This window comes from Bufo gargarizans, chromosome 1 (genome assembly GCF_014858855.1).
Source record: "Bufo gargarizans isolate SCDJY-AF-19 chromosome 1, ASM1485885v1, whole genome shotgun sequence".
NCBI lineage: Eukaryota > Metazoa > Chordata > Amphibia > Anura > Bufonidae > Bufo > Bufo gargarizans.
The window spans coordinates 492,379,756-492,394,047 of record NC_058080.1 but is presented as its reverse complement, the minus strand read 5'-3'; the positions used below and the strand labels follow the sequence as shown (position 1 = coordinate 492,394,047).

The 14,292-nt window shown below is 43.2% G+C and overlaps 1 gene segment (V, D, J or C); it reads right to left on the bottom strand.

Moving 5' to 3' along the window:
* The window catches only part of LOC122923233, a 306,484-nt gene extending 292,715 nt beyond the window's left edge, over positions 1–13,769 (bottom strand). The window contains 2 exon segments of the C gene segment in view: positions 13,252–13,567; positions 13,647–13,769. Of these exon segments, the coding sequence occupies positions 13,252–13,567; positions 13,647–13,692 (362 nt within the window).
* Positions 13,770–14,292: the final 523 nt, after the last annotated feature.

Below are 14,292 nucleotides of genomic sequence, written 5' to 3'. Positions count from 1 at the left end.
ATAGTGCACCGGAGCGGTGCACGCGCGATCACTGCAGGGGCCCTGCTGCATCCGCTATAAAATGCGATGCCGGCGGATTAACCCCTTCTATGCCCCGGTCCGTGCTGACCGCGACATAGAAGAGGTTTGTGTCGGGTGAGTGATCGCATCGATTCCCCGCTGCTGTGGCGGGGACCCGATGTGACACAAGGCAGCCCGATGCCGTGCAGAGGCTGCCCAATGCCTTGCACGGCATTGGGAACTGCCTACTACGGGTGCCGGGGAGATCCAGCCTCAGGCTAGGTCTCGTAGGCAATCAATATCACAGAAAACGACTACCTAAAAATAAACTTTTATTAAATTAATCTAAAATAAATACTCCCTACCAAAGGGATACACAGTAGTGCAAAACAACACACAAAACCGACTACACAAAGCAGAGAAAGTCTGGATCCGACAGAAAGCTAGGCTTGAAGAACACAAAAAACGGGGGGGGGGGGGGGGGGAAAGCACCGGGGCAACACGTGCCAAATCAGTGTCTATCCCTGTAATGTCCCTTGTCAAGTCCTCAGCCCGAAGATGTGCCTTGATGGTAGGCACACTCCGTCCACGTGCCTATACTGTCTATCCTTATGATGCCCTTGGTATACTAGCCCATATGGATGTCTGGGTACTAGTATGTATTAGATACTGGTTGTTAAACCACGTGTCCCTGACGCGTTTCCCCCCCTCCTTCTCATTCAAAAGGGGGTTCATCAGGGGACATAATCTGTACATCAGTGTCAGACGGACACAAGAAGTGCTCAACAGGTATCAAAAAAGATGAATCAAGCATAAATAATAAACTGGAGGCCAAACCAAACCATAAACCACCGGATACAAAAAAAGACCACCCAAACGGTCGAGTAAACGATAAAGCAACCAAGAAGTAGTCAACAGTATACTTAGCTGATGGTCATGATGAGGGTCAAACTGAGAGGTCCAATGATGGTGGTCTCAGGAAGGGCCTCCAGGGGGCAGAAAATGATGTGGCTCCAAATTTGTTTGAGGTATCCCACCTTATTATATAGCAAAATGGGGCCGTCCCAGCTAAAATTGACCAATCAACGGTACTCAGGCATATCATGTGATCACCATGTGCCTGCTTACTTTACTTATCCTAATCATAATGGTGATAGGGGGTCATACTTGGATTGTGCAGACATCCTAAATATTCGTTTATTGACGATAATGATGGAAGCGAAAAAAACGAAGAAAATTAGCGAATAAATTAGCGCCTTTATGCATATTCGCCAGTGGAACGCACGCCGATAGTTAAAATGGCTGTGCGTTCCACCTACCTCCAATGGCAGTGCGCCTATTGCGTCATCAGCTGTGCGCCGCCGAATCTCCGCCGGTGGAACGCACGCCGCCCATGAGGCTGGCCGTGCGCTCCATCAGCATCCAATAAGGATGCGCACATATGTCATTGAGAGGTGACAATGAGTGGTACCGTTATGTCACCCTAGAATGAAGCTCCACCCTCGAAATACGTCGGTACTGATGCTCTGGCAACCATTATAGGCAATATAACAGTGGCACCAAATAATTGTTAAAATATATGTATTAACCCACGTAGTATAGATGGTGGGAGGAGTTATGGCTGATGAAGAGCATAAACGCCATTAAAGGAGGGATTCCACTTGCCCAATACGCAATAAGATAAGAAATAGGCTGGCCTAGAATAGGACGGATGAAAAGTTGAAAAAACTAGGAATTATGTATATGTTTGCATTCCTAATGTAACCCAAGGGATAATAAACGTTGATTGATGTTGGTCATAAATTAAGCTGCTGTTCATAAATAACTCTATATACTGGACATATTTCATGGTGGAAAAATATAAACACCTGTTCGGATACATGCCATGTTGTATGTGCAGAATAGATACTTGATAATATACAGTAGAGGTGACCTAATGAATGTCATCCTTTAAAATTACAGGTTCCGACACTTTCTGTGTCAATATTAACTTCTATCAAAAATAGAGGATCTGACTTGAGAATTTTCAAAAAGTTTCAAAAGTTGCCTGCATAAACCCAGAAAAATTGGCGACCTATAGGAAACATGTGAACGTTAATTTTTCGTTGAGACCCCTAGGGGACTGGGACCGTAGACGATGAATCCATTCAGCTTCCTTCTGTAGGATCCTACGATCCCAGTCTCCCTTCCTAGGGGATGTCTAATAACCTCTAGGGCTGCAAATTTCAGTGATTTTGGATCGCCGTTATGGCAATCCCAAATATGGTTTGCTACTGGGGTCTCTTTACGCTTCTTGATATCATTGATGTGCTCCAATATACGCCTACGAAATTCCCTAAAGGTTTTACCCACGTAGTCAGGCGTTACCCCCCGTTTTTTGTGTTCTTCAAGCCTAGCTTTCTGTCGGATCCAGACTTTCTCTGTTTTGTGTAGTCGGTTTTGTGTGTTGTTTTGCACTACTGTGTATCCCTTTGGTAGGGAGTATTTATTTTAGATTAATTTAATAAAAGTTAATTTTTAGGTAGTCGTTTTCTGTGATAGTGATTAATTAGTTTGGCGACTACCATCTACATTTACAATTATAGCCTTAGATAGGTCTCCTAGGCAACCTGTTAGTGTATGACTCAGTGTCATGCACTAACAGGCAATGCAATACAATACAAATGTATTGTAATGCATTGCAGAGGGGATAAGACCCCCAAAAGTGAACATCAGAAATAAAGTAAAGAAAAAAAGTAAAAAAAGTGCTTCATTAAACTAATAAAGTAATAAAATTATCAAAGTAAAAAATAAAAAAAACACGCCCTTTCCCAATATTTTAGAATAAAAAACAAAAAAAACTGACATATTAGGTATCGCCGCATCTGTAATTACCGGCTCTATAAATATATCACATGAGCCACCCTGTCCGATAAACACCATAAGAAAAATAAATTAAAAACGGTGTAAAAAAAGCCATTTTCGTCACCTTACATCACAAAAAGTTCAACACCAAGCGATCAAAAAGGCGTATGTCCCACAAAATGGTATCAATAAAACCGTCACCTCATCCCGCAAAAAATTAGCCCCTACCTAAGACAATCTCCCAAAAAATAAAAAAAACTATAGCTCTCAGAACATGTAGACACTAAAACATCTTTTTTTTTTGTTTCAAAACTGCTATTATTGTGCTAAAGTGAAATACATAAAAAAATATACATATTAGGTATTGCCACGTCCGTAACAACAAGCTCTATAAAAATATCACATGACCTAACCACTCAGGTGAACACTGTAAAAAAAAAGCCATTTTTGTCACATTATATCACAAACATTAAAACAGCAAGTGAGCAAACAGGTGTATGCCCCCCAAAGTAGTACTAATCAGACCGTCACCTCATCCCGCAAAAAATGAGACCCTACCTAAGAGAATCAGTCAAAAAATAAAAAAGCTATGGCTCTCAGAATATGGAGACACTAAAATATCATTATTTCGGTTTAAAAAATGCTATTATTGTGTAAAACTTAAATAAATAAGAAAAATACATATTAGGTATTTGCACGCGCGTAACGACCTGCTCTATAAAAAAGTCACATGACCTAATCCCTCAGGTAAACGCTGTAAAAATAAAAATTTAAAACGGTGCCAAAACATCAATTTTTTTTATTACCTTGCCACACAAAAAATGTAATATAGAGCAATTAAAAATCATATGTACCCCAAAATAGTACCAATAAAACTGGCACCTTATCCAGTAGTTTCCAAAATATGATCACTTTTTGGAGTTTCTACTGTAAGGGTGCATCAGGGGGGCTTCAAATGGGACATGGCATCTAAAAACCAGTTCAGCTAAATTTGCCTTCCAAAAACCATATGGAGTTTGTTTCCTTCTGCGCAATTCCATGTGCCCGTACAGCAGTTTACAATCACATGTGGGGTGTTTCTGTAAACTGCAGAATCAGGGTAATAAATATTGAGTTTTATTTGGCTGTTAACCCTTGCTTTGCTACTGGAAAGAATTGATTAAAATGTAAAATCTGCCAAAAAAGTGAGATTTTGAAATTTCATCTCCATTTTCCATTAATTCTTGTGGAACACCTAAAGGTGTAAAAATCTGTTTTATATAGCTTCAGGGGTGTAGTTTCTAAAATGGGGTCATTTTTGCGTGGTTTCTATTATAAGCTTCACAAAGGGACTTCAGAACTGAACTGGTCCTTAAAAAGTGGGCTTTGGAAATTTGCATTAAATAACACCTAAGTGCTCTCTACAGCTGCTAGCAGTCACAGGGTTAATAAATCAATCTAGGTAACGCTTCTTCTAAGGTCATGGAATCGTTAGAACACAAGAAAGCTCTTATTAAGGTAAAGTTTTAATATAAAAAAAGGACAGTGCGTACAAAAAATAGGGTTATCATAGAAAACATAACATAAAATATACAGACAAATATACAGACAGCGCAAAATAACCGTTGGTAAAATAAAAGGGATAAAAACAGAACTTAATACATTACGCAGCGGTTAAGTAGTGATGAGTGGGAGGTGCCATATTCGATTTTGCAATGTTTCGCGAATATTCGATTGAATATTTGTCTTTTATTTGTCGAAATCGAATATTCGTCATTATTATATTTATTGTGAATAATATGCGATTTAATTATTCGCGTATTGCGATTTTCTTTTAACTGTATAAGGCAACTTTCCTATTGCTTGGCTATGGCTATGGCTAATATTTGTATTTTACTAATATTCGGTATATTGCTATAACTTAGTTTTTTAGAATATTCGTAATATTCTTAAAAAACGAAGTTATAGCAATATACCGAATATTCGTAAAATACACATATAGACTGTAATTTAGCTAATATAGTGCTATAATCAATTTTTTTATAGTCTAATTTTTTTGCCTCTTCTGAACTGAAAAATTTGCACTATTAAAAAAAATTACTATAGCACTATATTAACTAAATTAAATCTAAATCCTGGTATGTCTTGTCTGAAGCATTAATGTCTCTTTCCCTGCTGGATTTATTGAGTATTTGTTTACATTGACTATTTCACCTCTGTATCTGGTCCTCCTTGATTAGGCAAATGTAGCCCCCTCCCCTCGTGGTCACACCATATTCAACACTGAGTGGTATAAATCTAAGCTCCTAGGTCTTCCAGACCTTGGTCTTTCAAAATACAAATCTTAAGTGCACAGACTGAAGTATACCAGAATTGGCTTAGAAGGGGACCACAGGTAATTGCAGACATAGTCAATGCTAACAATGTTTAAATGTTTCCTCTTACTCCTCCTACTTTTCCGCAACCTCCTAAAATACCCCCACATCCATTCACCCAGCAAGGAACTAATCATCTCTTCCTACATCTTACCTTCTCATTTGACAGCTTGCACAAACCTGTTTGCCAACATAAAACACTTCCTTCCCAAACACACACAGACACCTTATGCCCTCTCTTATTCTCATCTATTAACACTTCCTCTGCTTCTCCTTACTGCTGGTGATATCTCTCCAAATCCAGGACCCCCTCAGCAAATCCCCACTATGACCTCCATGTCCCACTACAAATCTGCTTCTACAAATTTCTGCACCCCTTAAACCTAAGTACCATTCCTCTGACCCCTGCTCCTTTGGTTCCTCTTGCAGGAGCATTATGGAACGCATGCTCTGTCTGTAACAAACTGTCGTACATTCATGAACTGTTCATCTCTCAAAACCTTTCCTTTCTAGGTATCACAGAAACATGGCTGACACCCTCAGATACCTCCTCCCCTGCTGCACTCTCTTATAGTCGATTTCAATTCACTCACACCCCCCGCCCCGGCTGCAAACACGGTGGAGGAGTTAGTCTTCTCCTATCAGACACCTGCTCTTACAGCCCAACTTGACTGCCACCCTCCATTGCGCTCACCTCATTTGAAGTACACTCTGTTCGCATCTATTCTCCCTCCAACGTTCAAGTAGCTGTCATTTACCGCCTTCCAGGCCCAGCCACCATCTTTCTTGACCAGTGGCTACTACACTTTCTTTCTGCCGACATCCCCACTATCATCATGGGTGACTTCAACATCCCTATTGACACCTGCCACTCGGCCGCCTCTAAACTCCTGTCACTCTCTTCCTCCTTCGGCCTATCACAGTGGTCTTCAGCTCCCACCCACAGAGATGGTCACACTCTGGATCTGATCTTTACCTGCCTCTGCTCCCTATCTAACCTTTCTAATTCGCCTCTCCCCCTATCCGACCGTAACCTACTCACCTTCTCTTCACTGGTCTCTTCTGCAGCTCCCCCATTCCACACACTAGCACACCCCCGCAGGAACCTCAAACATCTCGACTTTCGCTTGCTTTCTGACTCTCTTCTCCCGCTCTCTACCATCTGTTGCCTCTAAGACCCAGAAGCTGCTACCACCCTATATAACACCACAATAAGTACAGCTCTGGACACTCTTGCCCCCCTCACACACAACAAAACCCGGAAAATCAACAGACAACCCTGGCACACCAACCTGACCAAAAAACTCAGACAAGCTTCCAGGGCTGCTGAGCGGCGATGGAAGAAATCCCATTCTAAAGATCATTTCACCGCATACAAGCAATCCCTTCTCATATTCAAATCCTCACTCGCTGATGCAAAACAGGCCTACTTCTCATCTCTCATATCTTCCCTGTCACACAGCCCTAAATAACTTTGTATCACTTTTAACTCCCTTTTCCGTCCCCCAGCGCCCGCACCCTCTCCTCTCTTCTCAGCTGAGGACTTTGCTAAATATTTCAAACAAAAGATAGTCAACATCAGAGAAAGCTTTACTACACAGTCCCCACAGACCCTCTACGCAACTGCTCAGGCCTCTTCTCCCAAAACTTGCTTCTCCACCATTACAGAAGAAAAACTCTACACTCTACTCTCCAAATCTCATCTGACCACCTGTGCACTTGACCCAATCCCATCCCACCTCATCCCTAACCTCACCACAGTGTTTATCCCAGCCCTAACTCGTCTCTTCAACCTATCACTAAACTCTGGTGTCTTCCCCTCTGCTTTTAAACATGCTACCATTACACCCATCCTATAAAAGCCTTATCTTGACCCATCTTCCTTGTCCAGTTATCGCCCCATATCACTTCTTCTGTATGCCTCAAAGCTACTTGAACAACATGTCCATTCAGAACTGTCCTCCCACCTCTCCTCCTGCTCCCTCTTTGACCGCCTACAATCTGGCTTCCGACCCCACCACTCGACCGAGACTGCCCTTACAAAAGTCACCAATGACCTACTAACAGCCAAAACCAAGAAACAATACTATGTCCTCCTTCTGCTTGACCTGTCCTCTGCCTTTGACACTGTTGACCACTCCCTTCTGTTGCAAACTCTCTCATCTCTTGGCATCACTGACCTGGCCCTCTCCTGGATCACATCATACCTCACAGACCGGACGTTTAGCGTCTCCCACTCCAGCACCACCTCCTCGTCTCAATCCCTCTCTGTTGGTGTCCCGCAAGGCTCTGTCCTAGGACCCCTGCTCTTCTCTATCTACACTAGGCATGTCCAAACTGCGGCCCTCCAGCTGTTGCAAAACTACAACTCCCAGAATGCCCTAATAGCTGTAAGCTATCCAGGCATGCTTGGAGTTGTAGTTTTGGAACAGCTGGAGGGCCGCAGTTTGGACATGCCTGATCTACACTTTTGGCCTGGGACAGCTCATAGAGTCCCATGGCTTTCAGTATCACTCCTACGCTGATGACACACAAATTTACCTCTCTGGGCCAGACTTCAACACCTTAGGCTACTTTCACACCTGCGTTCAGGTGTCCGCTCGTGAGCTCCGTTTGAAGGGGCTCACGAGCGGCCCTGAACGCAGCCGTCTGGCCCTAATGCATTCTCAGTGGAGGCGGATCCACTGAGAATGCATCCGCCTGCCAGCGCTCAGCCTCCGCTCCGCTCAGTGAGCGGACACCTGAACGCTGCAAGCAGCGTTCGGGTGTCCGCCTGGCCGTGCGGAGGCGAGCGGATCAGTTCCGACTTACAATGTAAGTCAATGGGGACGGATCCGCTTGAAGATGACACCATATGGCTCAATCTTCAAGCGGATCCGTCCCCCATTGAATTTCAATGTAAAGTCTGAACGGATCTGCTCAGGCTACTTTCACACTTAGAACATTTTTCTAAGTTCTAATGCAGATGGATCCATTCTGAACGGAGCCACCGTCTGCATTAATATGAGCGGATCCGTTCAGAACGGATCCGATCGAACGCTAGTGTGAAAGTAGCCTTACTATCAAGAATCCCACAATGTCTATGTAAGATCCTCACCTGCTTTGCACTCCAGGGGAACCAAGAGGGGTCCTCGTGGAGTTGCGGGACAGGTTATGCGTGTCTCTGATGCACCAGCGCTGACCCCTTTGCGAGCCAGTGCGGAGATGCGTTCGCGTGGACATCGGAGGGGAGGACCGTCGGAGTCCCGGGGACAGAGTGGCCAGGCGAGTGACAAGACGCCGCGGCCAGGGTTGTCTCCGGTGTCTCCTGCGACTTCCGTTTCCGCATCTGGGTCCACGCGCTCGCATACTCGTGCTGAGTCAATCATGCGTCCGTGCGTACGCACGAGGGCAGGTTCGCAAAGGGATACACGGTCGCGAGTACGCGCTTCTTATGCACTTCGTCGACCAGTGGCGCATATTATACTGACTCACAAGAGCAAAGTGGATTAGGGAGCCAGCCATGGGTTAATCAACTTGTGATTGCCTTAGGCCTTGTACTCAGGTGCAGGGCAATTTGTTCACCTATGGTAGTGGACACTTGGCACCCTGGGATTGGTCAGCAGGCATTTAAAAGGAGGTCTCTCAGGGTGATCAGTGCCCACTGTTATTTTCCCTCAACCAGGTATAGGTCACAACTCCTAGTGACTGAAGACTGCCAGGAACTTTGTCCTTACAGCGGACCCAAGATCTGGAGTGACTCGACTGCCAAGTGCACAGCATCATTCAGCACTGGTTGGGACTATTCCTGGAATCTCCTTGCCTGTTTTTTTGTTATTATTCCTTGTTACCAGCAAGTGTCCTGGACGTTTATGTTTCTGGTGAATAAACACCTTTTTGCTTTCATCACTGGTCTGTTTGTTGGTGCCTTGCATTACAGTCTATATTCTATATCATCCTTCTTCGCCTCTCCCTTTCTAAAACTTAACATGGATAAGACAGAATTCATAATCTTTCCCCCATCTTGTTCAACCCCCCCAACAGACCTATCTATCATGATGAATGGCTGCACACTCTCCCCAGTCAACAAAGCCCACTGCCTTGGAGTGACCTTGGATTCTGCCCTTTCCTTCCGACTGCACATCCAAGCCCTTTCCACCACCTGCTGCCTCCAACTCAAAAGCATCTCCCACATCCGTGCTTTCCTTAACTTTGAATCTGCGAAAATGCTTGTACATGCCCTCACTATCTCCCGCCTAGACTACTGCAACATTCTCCTCTGTGGCTTTCCATCTAGCACTCTTGCACCCCTCCAATCTATCCTCAACTCTGCTGCCCGACTAATCCACCTCTCACCCTATTACTCCTCTGCCTCTCCCCTCTGCCAATCCCTTCACTGGCTCCCCATTGCCCAACGAATTCACTTCAAAGTACTAACAAATACATACAAGGCCGTCCATAACCTGTCCCCTCCCTACATCTCTGAGCTACTTTCCCGATACACCCCCACACGCACTTTCCGATCCTCACAAGACCTCCTTCTCTCCTCTCCTCTTATTGCCTCTTCCCACAATCGACTCCAAGATTTCTCCCGTGCATCCCCCATACTCTGGAACTCGCTACCCCAACATATCAGACTCTCACCTACAGTGGAATCCTTCAAAAGAAACCTGAAAACCCACCTCTTCAGACAAGCCTACAACCAGTGACCCTGCTGCCTCTTTACCACCATGACCAACTTAACCCGCACCTACTGTGTCCTTCTCCCATACCATGTAGATTGTAAGCCCTCACGGGCAGGGCCCCCTCTCCTTCTGTACCAGTTTGTAACTCATCTTGTTTATGATTAGTGCAATTGTCTGTATTATGTATGTGCACCCCTAATCATATGTACAGCGCTATAGAATGAATGGCGCTTTAATAATAAATAATAATAAAATTACAGTCTATATGTGTATTTTACAAATATTCGCTATATTGCTATAACTTCATTTTTTAGAATATGACGAATATGATGAATATTCAAAAAAGCAAAGTTATAGCAATATAGCGAATATTCGTAAAATACACATAGCCATAGCCATAGCCATAGCCATAGCCAACCAATAGGAAAGTTGTGTAATTGCAGATTTATGTAAGATAGTTTATGTTATGCGATAAATTAGCAATTAAATATGCGAGTGAGTCGGGTCGCATAAGGGCTGTATGCTATTGGGTTGGTTTGGTCGAATAGACGAAGATAGAGAATATAGCGCTATATTCGACAATTCTACCAAGCAAACCCATTAGTAATAGTAGTAATTTTTACTATCACGAAATTTGTGATAGTAAATTACTAGCACTAATTTAGTAAATTACTAATATGACTAATGGGTTTAGATGGAAAAAAATGAATATTCGTTATAACAAATATATCTTAATAAATTTGAAATATTTGCGAGTTTACGAAGTTGTAATATTCGTACGAATATTTCACTATTCAAATATTCGCGCTCATCCCTACGGTTAAGTCCGGTTGCCTGGGGAAGCAGAAATATTGGTCAGTCCACCAAGCTAGTGATCCCCAAAGAAATTACATTTTGCTTTTCTCCATGCATGTGTTAAAAAGGGGCAGTATTTCCCCCCCATCACCCCCCCACCTGTGCTGTCAGAGGAGGCCTGGGAGAATGGTAATTACCTTTTATGACAGTTTTTATGACCACTTGCTGAAAATGCAGTCTGCCTCAAAATCTTTGTATTGAAATATCTTTTCGGGTACTCACCTTAGTAATTTCATATTACCTTCATCCATTCCATCCGAATGTCCCGCAAACCTGCGTACCAAACATGGCAGAGGTAATGGCAGGATAGACGGCGTTATCTAATTGCTCCCTGTTTCTGAGCTGAGATCTATTTGACTTTGATCGTAGAATCATATCCTTGGCCTGAGTTTTCAGGACTAAGCATGTGGCTCAAATATGGATTTGTCCACTTATTTATTTGATGTATATTGCAAGGTAGAGTTTCCATGTGTGACCTTGGCTGGAAAGAACACTAGCCTTTTCCTGACCCCTCTAATAGTTCTGTTCTGTATAATGCTGATATCTGACATCTTCACACTTTATGATAGGGCTCTAGTTTTTATGAATTTGTTCCATCTTACTGGTTTTAATTGCTACAATCTCCGGCCTGGAAGGACATGGAAGAGGTGATGACCCCCTACAGGAATGTAAAGAGAAGGGTCTCCACACAATAAATGTTAGCTGCCTGAAATACCGTACAATTACATGGCCCAGTTATTGGGGTGAGAGTTTAATAATGCCCGGTTTAATAAAGATCCTCAGGTAAATATTCACCTTAGTGCCCAATTACACTACTGTATATTTCTGTCCGCATCCATTCCGTAATTTTGAGGATTGGATATGGACCCATTAATTTCAAAGGGGCTGCAAAACATGCGGTCAGCACCACAGTGTGCTGTCTGCATCTGTATGTCCGTTCCATGGCCCTGTAAAAACTGTTAGAATGCGGACAAGAATAGGCATTTCTACACAGGAGAAAGACAATCCGATCCTCAAAATGCAGAACGCACATGGACAGAATCTATGTTTTGCGGATCCACAATTTGCGGACCGGAAAAATGGATACAGTGAATGAGCCCTATGGTGTCACACTGCAACATGTGACACGCTGCGACTGCAACACAACAGTTGCAAAAAATCCATCCAAGATGGATTTTTCTGTGACTGTCGCGTCGCAGTAGCAGCATGTCACATGTCGCAGTGCAACACCATAGACTATCATTATAAAATTTGTCGTGCGACACATGTAGCAGTGTAGTTGTGCCCTATGTGTTGTGCGACTTATTGTCATTGTGTAGCCCTAGCCTAAAGGTGACCTACAGCAGTGAAGAAAAATGGCTGGGTTGTTATGAAAACCTGGACTAAATCTTCAGCATCTGATCGGCAGGGGTCCAACACCCAGGACCCCCGCCGATCAGCTGTTTGAGAAGGCAGCAGCGTTCCAGCAGCACCGCGGCCTTCTCACTGTTTACTGCTGGCTGAGGGACGTCACGACTAGTATCAACTAGCGTGGGCGCAGCTAAGCTCCGTTCCCTTGAATGGAGCTTAGCGTCGCCCACACTAGTTGATACTTGTCGTGACGTTAGTGAGCCAGCAGTAAACAGTGAGAAGGCCGCGGTGCTGCTGGAGCGCTGCTGCCTTCTCAAACAGCTGATCGGCGGGGGTCCCGGGTGTTGGACCCCGCCGATCAGATGCTGATGATCTATCCAGAGAATAGATCATCAGTTAAAACAAACTGCAGAACCCCTTTAAGAGAAAGACTTGCAGGCTTGTATTGGCTAATGCAGGTCATGTTTTGGGAATATCTGAGGAACAGTACGTCCTAGAGAGCTGTGACCCCCACAAGATTTCTTTCCAGGTAGCAAGGGATGTGTATACCAAGTTTCTTTGAAATTAATGGTTGCGTTTCTGAGTGATTTACGGAACATACATAAATACACACATATATACATCCTTCTTTATATATATATAGTTGCAGGTTTCAGTTTCCCAGTCTCTATTCGGGTAGTTGAAGTCCCCCATAATAACAACCTCATTATGATCTGCCGCCTTGTCTATCTCGTTTAGTAGCAGATTTTCTGTGGGCTCTGGTATATTAGGTGGTTTATAATAAACTCCTATTAGTATTTTATTTTTGTTTTTGACTCCATGTATTTCTACCCACAGTGACTCCACATGTTCATGTCCCTCACTTATACAGTATCTTCTCGGACTGTGGGCTTTAGACAAGACTTTACATAAAGACAGACCCCTCCCCCTCTCCGGTTTTTGGAATTCTTTTTGTACAGGTAAGTATTTGTACATTTCTTTTCTTTATATCCAGATCTTGGAATAAAAGTCCTGATATCTGTTCATTGTTCATAAAAATGATTATTTTCTCCACTTTGTGAAGTCAACACAGATCAAACCAAAGAGAGAGTTCAGTGCTCAATGTAGTGATATTTCCAGTGTATTTATCCAGTTCTATAAATCAGTTTCTGTACATGTCCTCCGTCCATCTGTTACACTGTGACTCTCTAGCACAATAATATTTCCCAGATTCTTCAGGTTTCACTCCAGTGAGTTTAAGATAAACTTCTCCTTTATTTGTGTCTCTTGTTAGAGTTAGACGTCCCTGAAGAGACTGGGCATAATTTTTGCTATTCTCATAACATATTCTCCCCAACCAGTCCAGTCCTTTCCCTTGAGGTTGTCGGACCCACTCTACACAATGCATGTTAGTGCTGTCAGTGAGGGAGGCCCCGGTCACTTTACAGGTCATGTCCAGAGTCTCTGAAGGCTTCACAATACCAGGACCTGACTCCACCATAGAGATTTGTGATGTGACACCTGCAAATAAATAGGTACTTATATAATAATTGCAAATATTACTAGAATTTGTGTGTTTTTGGCAGGTAATGAGACTCACATTGTAGAGTTAATATAACACAGAGTGAGAACAGGAGACTCTTCATGTTCGGTCTGAGGAGATAGAACTAGTCACTTCCAGGTCTGGTGCACAGTTCCCGATCAGTGGATGCTTCTACTCCTCTATTTATACAGAACGTATTTCCATACATTTGCATACACCCTGCTGGAGAGACCGCAGCCTTTATTACCTGGAGACCTTCATTCCCATATAACAGCTGGTGCTGAGCTACACTGAGCGCTGATTTACATATCACAGATATTCAGTCTTCGAGTACAGCCACACATTCAGGTTTCTTAGTGTAGTTTTTGAATCATACACCAGGAGTGGATTAAACAGAAAAGAGAAGTAGCATCTGTCCTTAATAATTTTGTCTCCTTTTAACCACCTCAGCCCGCTAGCTTAAACACCCTTAATGACCAGACCACTTTTTACAATTCTGCACTACACTACTTTCACCATTTATTGCTCGGTCATGCAACTTACCACCCAAATGAATTTTACCACCTTTTCTTCTCACTAATAGAGCTTTCATTTGGTGGTATTTCATTGCTGCTGACATTTTTACTTTTTTTGTTATTAATCGAAATTTAACGAAATGTTTGCAAAAAAATGACATTTTTCACTAACTTGTGACAAAAAATAA